Here is a 22524-nt window from a genome sequence, read left to right as displayed (position 1 = left end):
TACTTAAAAAGTACAGCAAACCAAAGACTGAGCTAGAGCAGAGATTTAGAATTCTTCTTCAGTTTTGCCAGAGCCAAGGAGACTGTTCAGCGTAGTTTATTAAGAGTCAGAAAAAGGAGCCTCTCGCCAATATGCGTTAGCAAGATTGTCATCTTCTGACCTCAAATCTGAACCCAAACAAACATTTTGCAATCTGAAAATTTCTCACAACGAAGAAAATTTAAAGCAATTAATCTGAGGTTCTGATAGCATAAAATTAATATGTTATTGCCTTAAGGAGATATAAACACACTAATTTATGAACTAACAGGCCATGTTTTACATGGGACTGTGGTGAACATCAGGGACCACACTCCCAACCTTACAAAGAGTGCATGGTCCTACTTAGCTTGAGCAAGGCCACTGGACATCCATATTAACATACTTACATATAACTAGCTGTTTCTATTTATTTATATCTGTATATTTATTAAAAACCATTTAATTGTAAATACTCATACACGAGAAAGGTGCATCTGTCAGACTTCAACATTAATGGTGCTGCACATAGCCTCCAAACGCTAAATGGATACCAAAGCTTCAAATATAGTGAGTAGGAAGCACACCAGTTGCCAGAGTTGTAGAGACAAGAAATGAGCATCTGGCGTGCATGTTAGACCCTCTGTATATGAAATAGATGCTTAACACTTGTTAGGAGAGGTCTGTGCCGGCTGCATTCAAGAGAATGGGTTTCGACATCTGGTCTAATTGGTAGTCCTTAAAGGGCCCATGAAAGGACTCCCACTGAAAAGCAAGGTTTAAGAAAATGTGAATGTGGAGCAGCACGGTGTCATAGGGTTAGCACTGCTACCTCAGTGCCAGGGATCCGTGCTCGATGCCAACGTTGGGTGACAGTCTGTGTGGAGTTTCTACATTCTCCCCGTGTCTGCATGGATTTTCTCCAGATGCTTTGGTTTCCTCCCACAGTTTAAAGATGTGCAGGTTAGGTGGATTGGCCATGCTAAATTATCTCTTAGGCTGGGGGTACAGGGAGGGGGATTAGGTTTAGGTAAGGTGGTCTTTTGAAGAGTGGGTGCAAACTCGATGAACCGAACCGCCTCTTTTTGCATAAATCTATGATTCTATGAGCTGCTATCTCCAATATAAAACAGTGAGCCTCTAGAACATAGAACAGTACAGCACAGAACAGGCCCTTCGGCCCTCGATGTTGTGCCGAGCAATGATCACCCTACTCAAACCCACACATCCACCCTATACCCGTAACCCAACAACCCCCCCCCCCCCCCCCCCTAACCTTACTTTTTAGGACACTACGGGCAATTTAGCATGGCAAATCCACCTAACCCACACATCTTTGGACTGTGGGAGGAAACCAGAGCACCCGGAGAAAACCCACACACACACGGGGAGAACGTGCAGACTCCGCACAGACAGTGACCCAGCCGGGAACCGAACCTGGGACCCTGGAGCTGTGAAGCATTTATGCTAACCACCATGCTACCATGCTCCCTCTGTTACCTATCTCTCTCCCTGCCCCCACCTGCGATTAAAACACCAAGCAGCTGTCTCTGGAGTATTAAAACTTGTCAGTTACTGGCTAATGAATGTATTGCTGTGGGAAGTTAAATGGAAGATCTGGATTTCAAAGGCTATCAAAGGATTTAAAGCCCTTTGAAGTGTAGATGGCTTTCAAGGAAGCCTCTGACACGTCCAACAGCTGCCACTTTAAACACTTCTATCTGAGGTAGCAGATGTTCGGAAAGGGTAAGTGAAAATGCAGTGATTTTCCACCCTACTGCCTCGACTGTGGACAGGGATCTTTGATGGGGCATCTATGATGGGGGCTTGATGGGATGGTCTGTGTTGGGAGGTCTGACTGGGGGGGGGGGGTTAGTGGCGGGGGCGTCAGATCACGCTCATGCGTATGTGCTGTAGGGGGTGACCCGTTATTTCTTTTTTTAAATAAATTTAGAGTACCCAATGATTTTGTTTCCCAATAAAGGGGCAATTGAGCGTGGCCAGTCCACCTAACCTGCACATCTTTGGGTTATGGGGTGAAACCCGCACAGACATGGGGGGAATGCGCAAATTCCACACAGACAGTGACCCAGGGCCAGGATTTGAACCCGGGTCTTCAGCTCCGTAGTCCCAGTGCTAATCACTGCGCCACATGCCTCCCCGTGAACTGTTATTTCCATGGTGGTGGTGGGGGCTGGAGGGTGGGGAAGAACACCCTTGCTTGTTAGCGGATGGGATGGGGGGTGGTGGAGGGTGCAGGATTTGCATTGTCGGGGGGAGGGGGGCAAGCTGCCAGACCTCTGTACCGGGCCACCCGCTCAAAATGGCAGTCCAATATTGGGATTCCGACAGAATCCTGCGAGCTCTCCTCCGTGCATAAATTTACATGAAAAAGGAGAGGCCATCGCACCGGTACCATGTGGAGACCAGAAGCGATTATATTCCGGTGGGAGCACTTTGTCTTCAGACGAAGAATCCAGCCTATTGGAGACATATTGATAAAGAAAAGGAGAGAGAAGGGAAGACTGAGACAAAAACAAAAACTTACTCTGTAAGTGAGGAATACTTCATGAGAATTACTACATTATTATTGCGTGTAGAAATCAAATCCCATTGTACCCATTTTACATCTATTTCAGGCTGGCAGTTGGTCTAAATTATTAAATAGTTCTATTATGATAAAATAGCACATCCCCCAACTCACTGTGAGGAACACCTCTGTATACCTGCTACTGTCTGTGCTTTTCTACCTTCACATTAAAACAACCATCATTTGTTATGTTGACTTCATAATTTGCTTTTATATTATAGCTAAGGGAGAACTTGGATCCATCCCTGGAGCCGATTCTTCTCAATCAGACATTTTTGGCAGGTGGCAGATTGCTCATGCGGTTGGGAGATACAGACATTGATTACGACAAAAACTTCAAATTCTACATGACAACCAAAATGTCCAATCCGCACTATCTACCAGAGGTATTTCGGATAGTTTTATTTTTTAACTTCTGTTCCATCATCCCCCACTCTCTCTTTTACGCCTGGCACACACAAAGTTGCCATGGTATCATCTGAAAGTATGGTTTTGAGCATTCGTAGGCCTCTGGATTTTTACTCAAGAGTCTAACCTTCCCCGGTGAAGCCAGACAATATGCATTGGTAGGTATTTGCACCAGAAAAGACACCATTCGACTAACCCTGTCCCTGTCCACGTCAACAAGGGTTACCGATGGCAGGAGTCACGGTAACTTGATTATAAGCCATTAAGCAAACCTACGACAAAACAAATAATAATGAATTCAGTAATAATATCTGGATAACAAGGTCAAGATCTTTGCAGTTTATGTAATGATCTCCTCTTGGACCAACATGGGAAGAGGTCCTTTTAAGACCGTTTTGGCTTAACTGTGATTTGCATTTATTAAGGTTAGGGTTAGGCCAGGAGTTATATTCTTTCCTTCCATACACCTGTACTCCAGCTTGGAAATAAGGAATATTTGTATTCTACCACCAATTTCTGCTCTATTTTAAAAATTAAGATTGCAAAGCATGGTCAGTTTTTAAATACAGCAGAAAGGGGTTGGCCATCTGAGTTTGCACAGCTTGAGCTTTAAAGGTGGTGTCCTTAAATATTTTCTCTAGATTTGTACTGGAAATATCATACTGTCTGAGAAAATTGAATTTAATACCATACCTCCAATAGATAAATTATCGTTTTGTGTGTGCAAATATATTTACAGAGACTCAGTCACTCCCTTATACCTCTTCACAAGATTTTAGAATACTTGGGATGATTCCACAATTCCGGCCTCCTAAGGGGAGTGGCCATTACAGGCAGCACATCTTGTTAAATCACTGATGCACTCACTGCCATGATTTTCTGCCCATCAAAATGAATGGACAAAAAGATCATGAGCTTTATGTCTGTGATATCCGAGTTATGCTTCTCGAGAGCCTTGGATTGTGGATTCATTCCTATTGAAGTTTGACTATAATTTTAGATAAGGTTGCATTCTCGGAAGCGACAGTTTGCTTACTTCACATGATTAGATATAATTAATATCTATTGCTGTAAATCTGTTCTTATCACAGGTAATCACTTGTTGATTTTCTATATAAACCTCTTTCGGACATTTCATAAACTCAAGGAATACATGTCATAATTTTCTGAAGTGAGGGAAATTGAAAAGCCTACATTATGGTGGAACATTCCGGTTCTGCATCAGAAGGAACTTTGGCCGATGGGGGGATCTTAATTTGGCATGAGTCCAAAAATCAGTCTCCTGTGGCAAGATGAACTTAAGCAATTATGTTCTTGCCACTTGAAAGGCCTCAAGCTTCTTGACGGACAATGTCAGGCAGCTTGTTTGCATGCATTAGCCGGTCATACATTCCTGCCAGAATTAGGTTCCCCCACCAAATTATTTTCCCTGCCAGTGAAAAATTAGAAAGTTAATTTTTATAACGGCACATAAGTGGCATGCAACTGGCAAGGTACATTTCTTCCATGATTAATGGTGAGTTGCCACTGCACTGATCTCTTTAGGGAGTGTCTGTAAATGCCAGCCTATGCTTGAGACCGGATGGGGGCAGTTAAAGTTGGGTGGCGAGTGAGCAATGAAGGGAGGTTCGTGGGAAGGATGGAGTAGTGGCTACACAAAGGCAGAAGGTATAGTGTCAGCTGCCCAGGTTCCCACCGGACCTCCAACCCCATGAGGTGACAGTGACTTCCGGCAAATCCCCACCACAATATTCACTGCAGTGAATGCATAAGTAATAAGCTGACCAGCGCTAGCTCACATGTGGTTAGCCATTCCATTCCCCAGCGGAAATCGCTCTGAGTTCTGCTCGCACCATTGAATTTAGACTGGAATCTTTCATTCTGGAGTCTATGGGTGCGATTTTCCCAAAAGGGAACAAAGTCCCATAGTGATTACGTTTAGTTGCCTGTTTCCCGGCGCTCGCAGTCTACTCAACTCACAGTGTATAAGCGGCCTGAATGGGGATCGTGTGGCCAAGGTCACACATAGCACTGTTCTGTACAGCAGCAAGCTCTGCTCATTGGAACTCCCCAGTGTAGCGAGAGATTGGGACGCCATTTTTAAATGGCTTCCCGACCTCCGAGACCCCTAAAGCTATCCCTGACCGCCTCCCCAGCCCAAATGCACTATGGGAGTGTCCCGGCATCTGCCCCCCCCCCCCCCCCACCCCGCACCCCACCAATACGCACACAGGGCACCCCTTGCCAGCCTGGCACTGCCAAGGTGCCCAAGTGAGTGGCACTTCCAGCTGGCAGTGCATTAGCACTGCCAAAGTGCCCAGGTGGCACCAGCAGGGCTAGTGCAGCACCCTGCCCAAAGGGCATGCAGCTGAGGGCATCGGAGCCCCTGGGAGACTCCGACAAATGCTGTTCCATCTGGCCCCCAGTTGTGCATACCAGTGCTGAATGGCGCTCATCCGAGGTCTCTGAGGTGAAGGGGATGAATCCCAAAGCCTCGGGAATCTGCACATGAGAGTCAGAATAGCTGGCTCGCTCTAATATGCAGATGTGCCAAAACGTGATCACATGACTTGCGAGATTGAATCGGATCCTGTGAGGTGTTGCGAGCCAGATAGATCCAGGGAGCAGGGTCTCCTGACTTTAATCGGCTGTGCGGCGCCGCAGCGAGCTGCTTTTCCGGTACAGCGTGACCATTGGATCGTGCCCTATTTGTTTAAAATATGTTCTGATATTTTATAATTTATCATATATCATTTTTCATCAGGTATGTATAAAGGTTACCATTATCAACTTCACTGTGACCAAATCTGGCCTGGAAGATCAGGTGTTAAGGTAAGGTTTCTTTTTTTTTTTATGATCCAACACTTTTCTATCCTACAGATATATTTCCATCATTGGAATGCACCTGAATCATTTTATTGCAATTTACCGTTCAATCATCAATAGCTGGTATGCTATCCAATTCCTTTCACTGTCTGAGTTCACAATAAAGTGTGCACTGTAATATAAAACTCATACTGTGTTGTATGAATAAAGTAATATTAGAAGCTGGGAGGATGATTTTCAGAAAGGAGTATTTGACTGTGAGCTGCATTTGTCCTTTTAAGAATTTTGGATTAATTTTAGCAGCGTTGGAGCAAAAATTGATTACAAGCAGAGGGTGAATTATGAAAGCAGATTTCATTGTGTAAAGCGATTTACAGTGCCCTGTTGAGAAACATTACCTGAAAAAATCTTACTTTGTATTCCAATAATACAAAGTAATGTATCAATATAATTCACTCGTGTGTATCATGTATCTATAGTTTCTCATAAAATGTAGATAGGCATTGCTCTAAAAGGTTGTGACTAGCCCCTATGTCAACATTCTTTAAGGAGTTTTCCATTTAAAAAATATCAATTTACACCTACAATACTTTTACACTTGGAAGTGGCCTTGCGATACAAGTGTGCTATGCAATATTACGCAATCACGTAGCATTGGATCATAGAATCATTCACAGTGCAGAATGGGGGCTTTCGGCCCATCGAGTATGCACCGGCCCTTGAAAAGAACACGCTAATTAAGCCCAAGCCTCCACCCCATCTCCGTAACCCAGTAACCTTTGGACAGTAAGGGGCAATTTAGCAAAGCCAATCCACCTAATCTGCACATCTTTGCACTGTGGGAGGAAACGAGCACCTGCACGAAACCCACGCAGATATGGGGAGAACGTGCAGACTCCGCACAGACAGTGACCCAAGCTGGAATCGAACCTAGGACCCTGTAGCTGTGAAGCAACAATGCTAATGACTGTGCTACCGTGTCCAAATTGCCTGCCGCCCTCCGCTGGAACTACACCAGGAGCAGGGTGATGTTTCAGATGGCTTAACTGTCCTTGAGACAATTGATGCCCTTAAGTGGTCAATTAATGGCCATTTAAGGGCCTCCCCCCACCACTGCTGTTGTAATAGTGAGATGGGTGTGTGTGTCCGAGATTTCAAAGGAAGAAAATGAATTCTTGCAGAGGGAGAAGAGGCTACTGTGTTTCCACAGCTGGTGATTTTCACCCACACGAGGAGCCAAGAATTACATTATGTGGCTCAGACAGACTTTTAGGGCATGTCGGAAAACCGTTGTCTTTGCCATTGTCAGCTTGGTAGAGAAGTTGTGCCATTTGCTGACTTTCAGACAACATCCTACTATGGGTCAGTTTTGTCTGTCACAGTTAGTTATCACTGAATTGCACTTTTATGCTACTGGCTTATATCCTCAGGGTCGGTCATCTGTACATTGATACACAAAAGAGGTCACTTCAGCCATATCTGCCAGAACCAATACATTTGTCACTTTACCAACAGAAAGGAGGGAACAATTGGAAAGGATCCGGAAATTCTCCAAGATTTATTTTGCAAAAATCTTGGGCGGAATTCTCCGCTCCCCACGTGGCGTGGGAGAATCGTTGGAGGGCCTCACGACATTTTTCACCCCCCCCCCCCCCCCCCCCCCCCCCCCCCCCGGCGCCCCCAGCAGTTCGGATGAGGCCACAGAGTTCGATGAGTACTAAGGCGGGCTGGTTAGAACGCCCACCTCTGTTCTCTGGGACATTGCCCCTGTTGTATTAAAGGCTTATAGGCATCCTGGCCTCACATCCCCTAAGCCATGCACGCACTCACCATGCTCCCTCCATGCACCCCAAGACACCTCCATTCTCCTATGCCCCTTCCATGGCCATGCATGTACTATGCTCTGCGTATAGAAACAGTGGAGCATATAATAACAATGGTAAGTCTTGAAATGCTCATGAAAAAATTGCCCAATCAGAAATCTGTTTTAAAAAAAAATGTTGCGCTTACAATCTTACAAAGTTTCACTCAGAAACTTCATTCATAAGTGTCATTCATAACTTCAATAGCAGAAACTTTAGCTGACTCTCAATCGTGTCCATATACACATGCAGACATTGAAAAAAACTGATCAAAAAATAACATATTATTACATCACAAAGATATCAATGAATCAATGGTAACATCCCACTTCAGCCTGAGTATACAGACCCCCACTGAGTTAATCCATTAATGAAGCTTGGAGCTCAGCCAAGCATGCATAATGCAGCCCATCTGCCTTTGCCCTAATTGAAGCCTTTAGGTTACTAAATAATGGTCACTTAAGGGCCATTTCTTGCCCTCTCTGTAATTTTGAGGCCGGCAGGATGTGTTCAGGGACGGGGACATAGTTCAGCATGTGATCCCTCTCGGGTGGAAAAGGGGGACAGTAGAGGAAGTTTCCATTACTGGCCACCCTTTGTCAATCATGCAACCTATGTCCAAGGCGGGGAGCACCTGTTTGCTCTCTCCCCACCCAGGCATCAAATCATGAGCCCCACCCCTGTCTCTCCACCTCCACAAGTCTTCATTCCCCTCCCTACTGCCATCCAGGGACTCTGACACGTTGACTGGTGAGGGGTCACTTGTAGTCCTAGGACTCACAATCACTCCAGTTGGCAGTGAGGTGGCAGAACTGCCAGCCAATCAGATTGGCCAACAGCTCTGAGGCAGCACTTCTGCCTGAGTGAAGGTCAGAAGACTCACCTCTAGCCAATTAATGCTCCTCAGGGGATTAATTTTTAATTAAATTTTTCCAATTAAGGGGAAATTTATCATGACCAAACCACCTACCCTGCACATGGGCGGCACGGTAGCAGATTGGCTAGCAATGTTGCCTCACAGTGCCAGGGATACAGGTTCGATTCCCGGCTTGGGTCACTGTCTGTGTGGAGTCTGCACGTTCTCCCCATGTCTGCGTAGGTTTCCATCGGGTGCTCCAGTTTCCTCCCACAAATCCTGAAAGATGTGGGGCGTGATTCTCCGCAAATGCGGAGAATCGTAAAGGCTGCCGTGGGACAGGCCGTGACCCACGGCAGCCTTCACGCCCACCTCCGGGGCCGATTCTCCCCCCCCGGGTGGGGCTAGGAGTGCGACCCCGTGCGTCACGGCGGCGCGGTCTTGATGATGGTCGTCAAGGCCGCACGTCAAGCGTCACGCCGGCTGACGCGGCCGATGATGTCAGCCGCGTAGGCGCAGGTTGGACAACGCCAACCCGCGCATGCGCAGTTGCCGTCTTTTCCCTCAGCCGCCCTGCAAGTCGTGGCGGCTTGATCTTGCGGGGCGGCGGAAGGAAAAGAGTGCGTCCGTTACGGACGCACAGCCCGCGATCGGTGGGCACCGATCGCGGGCCTATGCCCCCCTTGGCACGGCCGTGGTACTGCCGTGCCAATCGGTCACCCAGATGCCCCAACAAACGGGCATCTGCCGCCCGTTTCACGACGGCAGCGAGCAGGTGTGTTTGCTGCCGTGTTGAAAGGGGCGTGAAGGCCCGGCCGCTCGGCCCATCGGCCTCGGAGAATCGCCGCTCGCTGTACAAAATGGCGAGCACCGATTCGTGGCTGGGTCAGACGTGGGGGGGGGGGGGAAGAGAATAGCGGGAGGGCGTGAAAAATGTCGGGAGGCCCTCCCGCTATTCTCCCACCCGGCGTGGGGGGCGGAGAATTGCACCCGTGCTGTTAGGTGAATTGGACATTCTGAATTCTCCCTCAGTGTACCTGAACATGGCTTGAGCAATGGTAATATTAGGCGCTGCTTGCACAATACTGATTGTAGACCAAAAACAGGACGCAGGCAAAACATTTCCCTGCACAGTACTTAGTTACAAAATTGCTGTAGTCTGATGCCTCTTTGGAAGCTGCTGGTTGCAAAGCAGAGCAAATGCACTTGGTTGTCATCGTTAGTAGTTTATCTAGTTTAATTGTACAAAATTAAGAATATTTCCTCTCATTAGAAGTTTATCATGCTACTTTTAGGATTTCATTTTGAAAATTGGCAAATCTGAAGTGACAGGTTGTGAGATGTCAGGTTTTTTATTCACTCCCGATTTATTCCATAATATTTCCCTGCGGTCTGGAATGATGAATATCGTTTGTGGCATTTTTTTCAATTGCTTTAAGCTACATGCCAGCGGATTGTCTGGTTCCATGAGATCATAACTAGACTGTGATACTGAAGGCACTGTCAAGTCAGTCTTATGTTTTCCCCTCGAATGTTATTTGTCTTATGGAACGTGACAAGTGTGGTTAGAGGAACCCATGTGCAGAGGTTCCTTGTCCTGAAATGAAGACTTTGTCCTTAAATTTCTCAAGTTAATAAAACAACAAATAAATTGTAATATACTGTTCATCCAGTTTGTATGTTCCAGTGCTGTGATGCACCAAGCTATTATTGAGCTCTAATGTTGAGGGATATGAATTGTCCATCTTTTAAGTATATTATGTTTGCTCCCAGACTTTACTGTAATTTTTAAGGAGTTGGGGAGAGACAAAGCTTTAAAGATTCATAGTAACCCAAAATATTTCCCCTTCTGAGAGAACAGTTGTGAACATTTGCTGCTATCTTTATGCCGGGTTGAACAAATAGGAATAATAGAGAAAAGCTTTATGGAAATCCTGTTTTCCTACTTTTTAAAATTGGTTTGTGGGACATGGGTGTCATTGGCTGAGCATTTATTGCCCATCCCTAATTGCCCTGAAGGGGCAGTTAAGAATCAACCAGATTGCTGTGGTTCTGGAGTCACATGTAGGCCAGGCCAGGTAAAACAGCAGATTCCCTTCCCTAAAGGACATTCATGAAGCAAATGGGTTTTTACAACAATCGCCCATGGTTTCATGGTCATCATTAGTCTTTTAATTCCAGATTTTTAGTGAATTCAAATTTCATCATCTGCAGTGACAGGATTTGAACCTGGAGCATTAATCTGGGTCTCTGGATTACTAGTCCAATGACGATACCACTTTGCCACCACCTCCCAGGGAAAATTATTATGTAAAAAGTAAAGAGCAGATCTGGAGATTTGCATCTGATGTCTCAATTTTGTATAATCCCTTTCAGCATCAAATTAATCGCTTTCAATGAGAGCGATTGTATGGAAACAATTCTTAATTGTTTAAAACTAAATATGAAATAAACAACTTTGTGCCATGTTGACTTCTGCCACTCTTGATGGACTATATTTTCAGTAATTATATTGAGAAGGAAAATTAGTGTTAGGAAGGAGAACTTGTTAATATTAGAACCATGGAAAGGTTACAGTGCAGAACAAGGCTATTCAGCCTATTGTGACTGTGCCAGCCAATAAAGAGAAGAAAAGAAACTAGCCTTACAGGTGACAGCACTTCAGATGCAGACCCAGCTACCTTTTAAATGAGATGAGCATTACAACCTCAGCCACCAATTTAGACAGTGAATTCCAGGTTGCCACGACCTGGATGAAAAAAGTTTCCCTCATGTCTCCTCAAATCCATCGACCAATCATCATTAAATCTATGCCCCCTGGTAATTGATCCCATAGCTCGTGGAAACAGGTGTTCCCTTTCTACCTTATCTAGTAATTTTGTACACCTCAATTAGGTCAGCCCTCGGCCTCCTCTTGTCAGGGAAATAACCCAGTCCATCCAACCGTCCCTCAGAACTCAATTCTCAAGCCCTGGCAACATTCTTGTAAGCCCCTTCTGTACTTTTCTCCAGAGCAATTATGTCCATTATTTCTTGTGAGCTGCCTCTTTCCTCGTTGTAGAGATGTCAAATAATCATCTCTCTCATGCGGGATTTATGACAAATAGCTTAGGACAAGTATAGCCCTGTCAGTTTGATGACACTTCGCAAATAAGCTGATCCATTTCATTTAAACAGCCCTGTGGTGCAAAGAGAGTATGCTATTGTTTAGTTGTGACGGTGTGATCCTTTACAGTGATGTTGTGAGAATCGAGAAACCTGAACTTGAGGAACAAAGAAATCAGTTGATTGTTCAAATCAATGCAGACAAAAATCAACTAAAAGCCATTGAAGATCGAATCTTGAAGCTGCTTTTTACTTCAGAAGGCAACATTTTGGATAATGAAGAATTAATAAATACTCTTCAACAGTCAAAGGTAATTTGACATATAAGGCATGTTTTGTTTGCTGATGAAAAATGTCCAAGAATTCTCATAAAGTGAAAGAAAAAAACTGGGGCACTTCCCAAAAATATTGAATCCCTGGATCTCAGTTATGCCAGTACCTCCACATTCCAGTGATTTATGCTTACACTGAGAATTTTACTTGCTTCATCTTGTACACGTGTTTGTGATCTTAAGGATTCCCTATTATTAAGTGATTCTCCCTCCCAAAAATCATGGTTTTCCACTGTTGATCTGTAAAAAATGAGAGTTTTGAGTGTCATAGGGCTGATCAAGGAATTGAATGAACTTCCCCATTGCTCTCTGTGCCTATTACTTCATTTCAAAGGAGATAGAGTACAAGGAGACTTAGTTGAAAAATAATTAGGTCAGGATGACAGCAGCTAGGAAGAAAACAGTTCTCCACCGTTCATCCCAAATATAATTTAATAAACTCCAGATGCAGAACAGTCCTTCCTTGCACCTAAACAATTTAAAGACCTTGAGCTGTGGCTTAAATCACCCTGGCAGGGTTGCGGGTGCGGAGGGTGGCTACCAATAAAGATCAATACATAAGCAAAATATTGGAGACGCTGCCAATCTGAAATATGAATAGGAAGTTCTTGAATTACTCAGCAGGTCTGGAAGCTTCTGTGGCAAGAGTGACAGAATTAATGTTTCAGGTCGAAGGTCAGAATATTTACCTTTGTTTCGTTATCCTACTCCTAGGATTTATGCTGACCCTCAATCAGTATAATTCTAGGGTAGACCAGCTTCTTTGAGGGGCTTCTGTACTGGAACACTCAATGAACAATTGAAAATAAAAAGTTACAGGACCCTAGGAATGCAACCTTCTACCACTTAAAAACATTTATACTGGATAGACGGGCTCCATTTTGTCTCGTGGGAAATCCTGGGGCAGAGACCTGATGAAATTCATCACTGACACATTTTCTCTGTCATGGCATTGTCAGAGGCAGAAGAAAATCCCCCTTAATGCGCTAGAAGGACCATATACACAAGGCTATTTTATCATGAATCATGGGCATATTGCTTCTTCCCAACCAGTGGATGTTTTGCTTTGCATCTCTACCCACCAAAATATGCCAAGAAATTAATAATCAAAGGGACAGAGGCAGAATACGAGACCAGTATACGTAGAAGTATTGGTGCAAGTTGGGGGAAGAGTAATCAGGGAAGTCATAAGGCAGCTTTGATCTTAGATATTATGATGATCTGGCAATTAGAAAGAAACATATGCATTTGTCCTGCTAGTGGGGACCTACACCCACTGGAAGCTTATATCAGAAACTGTTAAATTGATAATAGCATTCATTTTATTAATGTGCAAACTATAGACTAATTTTCTGATATGTACTGCTGGCAGGTGGGTGCCCCACGGGAATATAGAAGCATTAGGAATAGCTTTCTCTATGATTCAGTTAGACGATGACTAATTTGATCACTAGCAGTGTGGACTCGGAAAATTATCCCTTCCTTTTACAGTATCAGGGACACCAAAGGAAACAGCAATATAATTTAAATTATTGTGGATTATTATTCCAGGATGTTCATTTAATTTTGGTTTTATATAGGTTACCTCGGGTGCTATCAAAGTCCGGTTAGAAGAAGCTGAGGCCACAGAACAGAAAATTAATTCTGCTCGTGAGAAATATCGCCCTGTGGCTACTCGTGGATCCGTTATGTACTTTGTTGTTGCCAGCTTGTCTGAAATTGACCCAATGTACCAATTTTCTTTAAAATACTTCAAACAGGTTTGACATTTTTATTGCGTAACATGCAGAAATTACACTGTGACCTCTCCATCCCAGAAATCTACTATTTGGAATTACCAGTTGTATAGAAATTTTCCCGGAGTAATTTTAGTACTTTGTGAGCGGAAACATGGAAGATATGTGGAAAAGTAGAACGATTTTTATTAATGCTTTATATTGTTTCAGCACTGTCCCATGTTTCAGGTGCTTATCTATATTACGGTGTATTCCAGTTGATACACTTGAGCTTGGATATTCTAACATCACTCTATAAACCAGAAAATTCCAGTGTCCAGAAATGACTTGGTCTTTAGCATTCTGGACTTGAGAGGTTGCAGTGTATATTACAGTGTTTGTCACCCATTTTTTAAGCCTCACTCTTTAACGTTAAATAACTTATTTACTTGTTTGATTCTTTTGAAAGTATGCAGGTTAGCAGATCTCTGTCAGGGCAACAATTGGGGAATGACAATGACCTCTAGATTGAGACAAGGCAAAGTCTAGTTTCTTGCCTCTGACTACTAAATATTCATAACAAACTAAACTGTCACTTTGATTAGTGAAATATTCTAAGGAACACTAAATTATTCCTCTCCAATCACTTCAGGAAAAGTGACATATCAATAGCACCAGCATTGAGCTGTGTCTACAAGATGAATGAAGCAGGAAATGTGATGGCACGGTGATGCCCCTTGATGTTATTCCATTTTGAGCTTTAGAATAAAAGTTATAAAAGAGTTGTCCACTGTCAAATCAACTGCTTTGGTCACTGTAATGTCCAATGCAGTCAATCTGTTGTACATACAATTCCAGTTGGCAGGCTCCTTGACCAATAAGCATGGGCCCACCTAGGGAACGGGCCCCAGTGTTTTCCACCTTGTACACCCCCATCTTCCTACTCCTCATTGAACCAGGGTTGATCGTTTGGCTTTATGTTAATCGTCGAGTGAGTCATAAGGTGGAACATAGGTTGCAGTGGTATCTGCTTTCAAAAAAAATGTGAAATATGAACAATTGTTAAGGAATCATTATTCAGTGCTCAATTCTTCTTTTGATAGCTCTTTAATCAAACCATTGAAACATCTGACAAGACGTATAATCTGCAGAAGCGTCTGAAAACTCTGTTAAATACGACGCTATTTGCTGTATACACCAATGTTTCCCGAGGTCTCTTCGAACAACACAAACTTGTTTACAGTTTCTTGCTCTGTACTGAGATCCTGCGGCAGAATGAAGAAATCTCAGATGCTGAATGGAATTTCTTCCTCAGGGGGGCCGTAGTCTTGGATGAGGTATGTTTCAGCTTCATGGATCCAAATACAAAACAGATAGTGTCATTTGGAATGTTGGCGAATGCAAATGTTCGGTCAAAGCATTACCTTAAGCATTTAAACCTTTTGACATTTGACCAGTTATTACAGCGCAGTAATTTTGTCATTAATATTTAATAAGGTTTCCATTTGATGCTGAGAATTTTATTCTTTTTACTAACTCTAGCAAGAAATTAGACAAGGGTACAGGTACTGAAATGTTGTCCATGTTCCCTGAGTATTCCTAACTCTGCATGAATGGATTAACAAAGTTTAATGGGATGGAAACTTCAAAGAAAATCTGATTTAAGACAAACCATGAACATTTTACATGGGGTAAAGTTATAAATGGATATTCAACTTCAGATTGCAGCTGTCGTCAATGATGGGCAAGATTTTGAAGCACGTACAAAACTTTGAAATACAGATACAGTGGTGTGGTACAATATGGTTATGGGAGGATTGGATGAGCCAGCATAAAAGCACAAAGGGTACAAAGGCATCCTATTTGCAGAAAACTACCCTTGGTTTTAGATGCAGCAACCAGATCCGTGCGTGGAAAGACGTGGGGTCGCTTTCTGTTGAAGTGTGGGACAAATCTGGCAATTCAGGTTAATCCACAATAGCCAATTTTCCAACTGTACCAAAATTGAAAATGATGTGAGTCTCAGCAGGGATCCAATGGCTGTCCTGTGGACCCCTGCCGTGCTGATCAACAGTGCATTGCACTCTCAGTGCCTTTGATCTCAAAGTCCACACCCAAATGACCTTTCTGGCACCAACAGATATACTGAGCCCCCTGCTTTCTCTGCACCACTCCATTGAGGTGCTTCACAAGTACTTCAGCAGTGAGCAGTAAGTGTAACAATTAAATCTCTTTTACACTATTTAAGTAAACCTCTAAACTGCGCAGAATTCGTATATCACAGTAGGTGCCTGCAAGGGTAAAGTGGTGTGATGGTGCATGCTCTGGACAGCTGTTCTGCCCTTCCTCTCCTATATCTGGGCTCTATACTCCTGATGGGACCTGGCAAGTAAGGGAACAAGAGTTGTTAACGACAAGTGGGTAACGGAAAGAGATGAATGGCAGCTCAAAGCAGTACCACTTTAACACGCAGAGTGTGTGAGGGAGCGATTTCAGTCTCAAGGGAACAAAGAGGATGGCCGGTTACCCTTCAGAGTGTATCCATCAGCTTTGTCATTCACAAGGCACCGATGCATCGTCTACAGAGGCTCCTCACTTTTCCCTGTCAGGCCCACCTCACCTTCTTCACAGCCAGACCCCTTCCCCCCACTGTGAGCTCCAGGGCGCGCTCCTCAAAAGGAGTCAGGATCCACCGCTCCAACATGCCATCGCCTGTCTTTGCTCACTCACAGTGGTTGGAGCGAGCTTATCCTACAGGAAGACAAATGGGGGTGATGCGAACAAGCCACCTGCCAGGTCAGATGATACCTGGCTGTGTGGGCACTGTGTGTGAGTAGGGATAAGTTGTGAGGAAGGGAGTACCAGGGGATAGGAGGACTCTTGTGGAAGATAGGGTGGTGGTGGTGACCTGCTAGGTGGCAGTATGTGGGATCCAAGTAGCATGGGGAGGGGTGACTCCCCTTGGTTGCGGCATTGCAACCCTTAACTCTTGTGGAGAATGCTGGCACTTAGCGTGGCCACCGTCTCCCACCCAGGTTTGTGATCTCGCTGGAGGGTCTCCTGCTAGCCTCCAGGTAGATTGGTGCCCTCCTCTCCTCCACGGCATCCAACAGATGGAGGAGGACACGAAATGGGGAGCTGCCTTCTTTGCTGCCATCCTCCTGGCTTGACTGAGGCCAAGTGCTGTGAAGCTGTTTAAATGCAACACACCCTTGATTGAACTTCACGTTGGTGCTCATTTTCAGGCATGCCTACTATTGCTTCTAGAATTCTCTTCTGTTTCTTCGCTGAATCAGATTTGACATTGGCTTGATGGTAATCGGACATGGGGGTCACAGGTTGTGGCGGAATACAGTTCCGCTGCTTATAGCTTGCAGTGCCTCATGGCTGCCAAGTTTTCAGCAGTAAGCTCTGTTCTTACTCTATCCCACTTAGCTTGGTGGCAGTAGCACATGACACAATGGAGGGGTACTCCTTGTGAACATGGGGACTCAGTCTCCATAAGGACATGATGGTAATCCTTACTGTCATTGCTGTCATGGCAAGACAAATCTGCAACAGTTTGATTAGAGTGGATGAGGTCAAGATGGTTGTCCCTTTGTGGTAGTTAACTCAACACTTATCGCAAAGCTTTTCCGGCAGTTGTGTCATTTGGGATTTCGGATTCAGCCAGTTGAGTCAATGGTTGTATTTTGGAGCTGCACATTTAGTGTTAAAGACCCTGTTGGAAGTCCGTACCGTGCCCTTGCTAATCAAAGAGGAGGAGCGCTGATTCATCAGCAGAGGGAAGGAGGTAGGTGGTGATCAATAGGATAGTTCCTTGTCTGTAATTGACCTGAGACCCTTGGATTTATATGGGGGGAGGGAGGGAGCAAAGTCAGTGACTCCATGAACCACTTCCTTCCAATTGTCTAACATTGAAAGCTGACCCTTTGGCGAGTCTGTCCTGCTGAATTATGCCATACCTCAGAATGCTGCTGGAGGATTTAGGGTGTTGGCTAATAGGTATCATTCTGTGAGTATGATTGCATTGACTAGTTTGTGAGACAGCACTTCCAATTTTCGCAGAGGTCTCCCAGTGTTGATGAGGAAGACTTTAAAAGGTCAGCGGGGCACTTTGTGCCTTTGTCATATCCTGGTTTAATGCCTATTGCTCATAGCCCAGAGCGATCTGTCTCTTTTATTTTACTGATGTAGTAGTCGATTTGGGTGTGCCTGAAGCATGACTTTTGTTTCCCTCAGGCTTAAGATAGCTTGCAATTGCTTTCTATTCATGTACTAATATATAATTCAATTCCAATAGTTTTGTGTATTCACTATACCAGGTATCTTGACGTTATTGAATCTAGGAGCTTCATTTAATCAATTTTCTCACAAATTATACCCATCGTTTTGAAGGAGGTTTGAAGTTTTTGCAGGAAGTAGATGTTAAATCCAATGATCAAGTGACTGCAAGTAGAGCCACTGCTAATCTTGCTAATCCTCATCTCCTCAAGGACACAATATAGAGAAGGCACCTTTTGTAGGTCATAAAGGATAAAGCTCTCTGAAGAAAACTAATGGGATACCATTGAAAAGGAATAATCTTTTATGAAAATCCAACCATCCTGTTATTTCTACTGACATTAAGTACCATTCAATCTTCCAACTAAACTCTTCCAAACAATTTGCTAAATCACGTAGCCACAGATAGTATTTTTTTAAAATAAATTTAGAGTACCCAATTCATTTTTAAAATTAAGGGGCAATTTAGCATAGCCAATCTACCTACCCTGCACATCTTTTGTGTTGTGGAGATGAAACCCACGCAAACACGGGGAGAATGTGCAAACTCCACACGGACAGTGACCCAGAGCTGGGATCGTACCTGGGACCTCGGTGCCGTGAGGCAGCAGTGCTATCCACTGTGCCACCGTGCTGCCGCTGCAGATAGTATTATATACCATAACTGTAATGTCCGTTCTCCTCTTTAGATTACTGACATAGTCTAGAGTCACCTGTGGCCATTTAGACAAGATAGCTGTTGTCTGGCCCATAGAATAAAATACAGAAATAGCCACCACCTCCAGATAAGGAGGAGGGAAAGTGGGAAAGCAGATGGCAAATACTGTACCTTACGATTTTCAATGTCATTTCTCTCTGACGTGCAAATGCACAAAACTAATTCTCAGTGATGGGCTGTTTAATTGAAATGGCAGATATGGTGCTGAATTCTAGTTTTTCCTTCATACAGGAGCGTCCTCCAAAACCTCCAATCAGTTGGTTGAGAACTGCAGTGTGGCATACATGCTGTAACCTTGAAGACCATTTGCCATGCTTCAAGGGCATTTCAGAGGAAATCGCTGCAACTCACATAAAGATCAAATTAGGTAAATCACAAATGCATTAATTTTTATTTCCTGCATTTTCTCAACACTTCCCCCAACATCAATTGTCGACTCTCATCAGAGACCCTGAATCTAACCTCCACTTTAAGGTCGGAACTTAAACTCTGTTGTCATGTGTCAGACTGTTTGTCGTGGTTCTTTCAGTCACTTGTCATACATTGTAGCTGCATCACACCTTGCGGAGTGTGGATCCAGTTGGCTCATTCAAGAAGTACATCATCTAGCGTTTGATGGCATTTCCTCCATTCAAGGTTCCACTACCCTCCCACATGTGATCATCTGCTGGAAACTGTTGTGACTCTCTGGAGGTGCCAAGTTGCTTAACCATTGCCTGGGGCTACGGTGCTGGCAAGTTCCAGGATTGAATGTCATTGTGCATCTGGTTCTGACAGTAAACTATGCCTTTACTGTCGCTGTTTTAATCATTGTTAGTTTTGTTTTCAATGACTTGAAGTGCCTATTCATCAGGCCATCCTACTTCAGAGGTGGGAGATTGAGAAGCAATCTGGAGCTTTCATAGCACAGAGGCTTGGTAGTTTAGTTAGCAGGTGAAGGTAACTGAAGCAGCACGGCAGCATAGTGGTTAGCACAATTGCTTCACAGCTCCAGGGTCCCAGGTTCCATTTCCGGCTTGGGGCACTGTCTGTGCGGAGTCTGCACATCCTCCCCGTGTGTGCGTGGGTTTCCTCCGGGTTCTCCGGTTTCCTTCCACAGTCCAAAGATGTGTAGGTTAGGTGGATTGGCCACGCTAAATTGCCCTTAGTGTCCAAAAATTTCCCTTAGTGTTGGGTGCGGTTGCCTGGTTATGGGGGTAGGGTGGAGGTGTGGGCTTGGGTAGGGTGCTCATTCCAAGAGCCGGTTCAGACTCGATGGGCCGAATGGCCTCCTTCTGCACTGTAAATTCTATGAAGAGTTCCTGATCAAGGCGCGGGGCCAGAAATTTTGATAATCTTTCTCAACCATTCTTTCAGGACGTCTTGACCTTGGCATCAACCCACCATCTTATGAAGGCTATTTGACAGATTTGCCACCATATTCACCAAAACCACCAGACACTGAAGCTGAAGACCAGGCATATGTTGTCATGGGCCACTGGGATGAGAGGTTGACCTTGTTTCAGAAACTCATTTTAATTAAAAGTTTTATGGAAGAAAAGGTACGTTATTAATTTCATCTGTTTGTTTAACCATAGGTATATCTGAACAATGTTTAGTTGCGATCCAGTAAATTGCTGGTTGAAATTTTACCAGCTTCCAGGTAGTGCTGGGCTAATGTCGGGTGGGGGTGAGGGAGTGAGGGTGGAGGTGGCAGTAAAATAGCAGAGAGCAGTGTTGGGACAGCTTGGTGCCATGGCAAATCGGCAGCCCGCTCAATGGAGGGACCATTAAATTTGGGATTTTGCTGATGGCAGTGGGCCATCTCTGTGGGGAGGCCACCAGCTTCATGGGAGCAATCAGCTTCTATTTTTTGTTTGGTGACCAACACTTCGCTAATATGCCGGTAAAAATCCGGCCCACATTTTAAGCCGATGACCTTTCATCAGGAGTGGAAGATGTTGGTGATGAACACATTTTAAGCAAATACAGAGGTAGGGAAAAGGGATAAGAGGTGGGTGGAAAAAATGAAAGGGAAGCTCCATAATATAACTAAGATTAGAAATTATTAAATGACAAAAGGGGGTGATGGTGCAAAATGAAAGGACGTGTAACTGAGACAAGCATGGAGGAATAAATTGGGTCAAGTGGAAGTGTAAATGGTTGGGGGTTGGTTTAGCTCAACAGGCTAGACAGCTGGTCCGTGATGCAGAGCAAGGCCGACAGTAAAGGTTCAATTCCCATACCAGCTGAGGCTTTTCATGAAGGCTCCACCTTCTCAACCTTGCCCTTTGCCTGAGGTGTGGTGATTCTCAGGTTAAACCACCACCAGCCAGCTCTCTCTCTCTCTCCCCCCCCCCCCCCCCCAATCAAAGGGGAAAGTCAGCCTCTGGTAATTTGGAACTATGGTGAATTTACCTTTAAATTGGAGCAGTGATTAAGATTTAATGTGATGAAACTCATTGTTACAGCTGGAAGGCCGTAAAGAAAGCTTTTGCTTGAGCTTGTGTTGAGTTTCATTGGCACAGTGCAGGATGCTGAGAAGTTAGAGTGTGGGTTTGATGGAGAATTAAAGTTGCACTTGGCTGGAGGCTTAGGGTTAGCCTTAGTGAAAACTAAACAGAGCTATTCAACAAAGTTATCACCCAATCTAAGTTTATAAGTCGCTGTTTCAACACCTGACCTTTCACCTCCTTCCTTCCCACTGTGGAGGGCTGGCATCTCCCCTTCTGGGTTAAACAGTGAGTGCTCAGATTTCTTCACATTTAACATACTCTATTCACTACTCACAATGCTGGAGCAACAGTTGGTGCAAATCTAAAGTAATGAGACAACTCCATTACAAGGGGCTGGTTTTGCACAAGGGGCTAAACAGCTTGCTTGTAATGTAGAACAAGGCCAGCAGTGTGGGTTCAATTCCCGTACCCGCCTCCCCGAACAGGCCCTGGAATGTGGCGACTAGGGGCTTTTCACAGTAACTTCATTTGAAGCCTACTTGTGACAATAAGCGATTTTCATAATATTCCTTACATTGCTGCACTCTTCCATTCATAGCTGCAACATGCTCGAAAGTCTCCCTGCCATCCTATGAAAACACACTCGGAGCAATTTCTACCCCATTGTTTCAAAAGTCGGCAAAGTCGGAAAACATTTCACAAAGGCAAGAAATAGATTGTAAGACATTTTGACAATTAGATTTTTTTTCTCTCTATTTCCAGGTAGTCTTTGCAATCACAGATTTTGTCATAGAAACTCTTGGGAAGGAGTTTGTGGAGAACCCTCCTGTGGATCTAGCTACTCTTTATCAAGATATGTCAAATAACATTCCCCTCGTCTTCATATTAAGTACTGGTTCAGATCCTATGGGAGCCTTCCTAAGATTTGCAAAAGAAAAGGACTACAGTGAAAGGTGAGCTCCATGTTCACTTGGCCGAGGTATTACGAATGCCCTTTTTCTACAACTAGCCAACACTTGCTGGTAAAGGTATTGATTTAGAATAATTGTGGGTCGCAATCATGGTGGTTGCATTGCCCTGTAAAACTGACTGTGGTCCAGTTTGAAGGATTAGTGAAGGAGAGCTTTGCATGAGGCGCCTAGGCACTCATACCACTGGGCATGTTTTGGACCATAAGACATAGGGGCAGAATTAGGCCACTCGGCCCATCGAGTCTGCTCCACCATTCAATCATGGCTCATATTTTTCTCATCCCCATTCTCCTGCCTTCTCCCTATAACTCCTGACACCCTTATTAATCAATAACCTATCTATCTCTGTCTTAAAGACACTCAGTGATTTGGCCTCCGCAGCTTTCTGCGGCAAAGAGTTCCAC

General features: G+C 44.3%; 1 protein-coding gene across 2 annotated transcripts in view; it reads left to right on the top strand.

Moving 5' to 3' along the window:
• The window catches only part of dnah6 (dynein, axonemal, heavy chain 6), a 389182-nt gene that overhangs the window by 285807 nt on the left and 80851 nt on the right, over window positions 1–22524 (top strand). For both annotated transcript variants that reach the window (XM_038804236.1, XM_038804238.1), the window contains 8 exons: window positions 2830–2994; window positions 5781–5848; window positions 11796–11976; window positions 13578–13757; window positions 14816–15049; window positions 18946–19081; window positions 20071–20255; window positions 21912–22102. In XM_038804236.1, coding sequence (XP_038660164.1) covers window positions 2830–2994; window positions 5781–5848; window positions 11796–11976; window positions 13578–13757; window positions 14816–15049; window positions 18946–19081; window positions 20071–20255; window positions 21912–22102 — 1340 coding nt within the window. The remainder of the gene's footprint in view (window positions 1–2829; window positions 2995–5780; window positions 5849–11795; window positions 11977–13577; window positions 13758–14815; window positions 15050–18945; window positions 19082–20070; window positions 20256–21911; window positions 22103–22524) is intronic.

Source organism: Scyliorhinus canicula, chromosome 8 (genome assembly GCF_902713615.1).
Source record: "Scyliorhinus canicula chromosome 8, sScyCan1.1, whole genome shotgun sequence".
NCBI classification, from domain to species: domain Eukaryota; kingdom Metazoa; phylum Chordata; class Chondrichthyes; order Carcharhiniformes; family Scyliorhinidae; genus Scyliorhinus; species Scyliorhinus canicula.
Note: the sequence above shows the minus strand (reverse complement) of the source record. Positions and strands in the feature narration are given on the sequence as shown.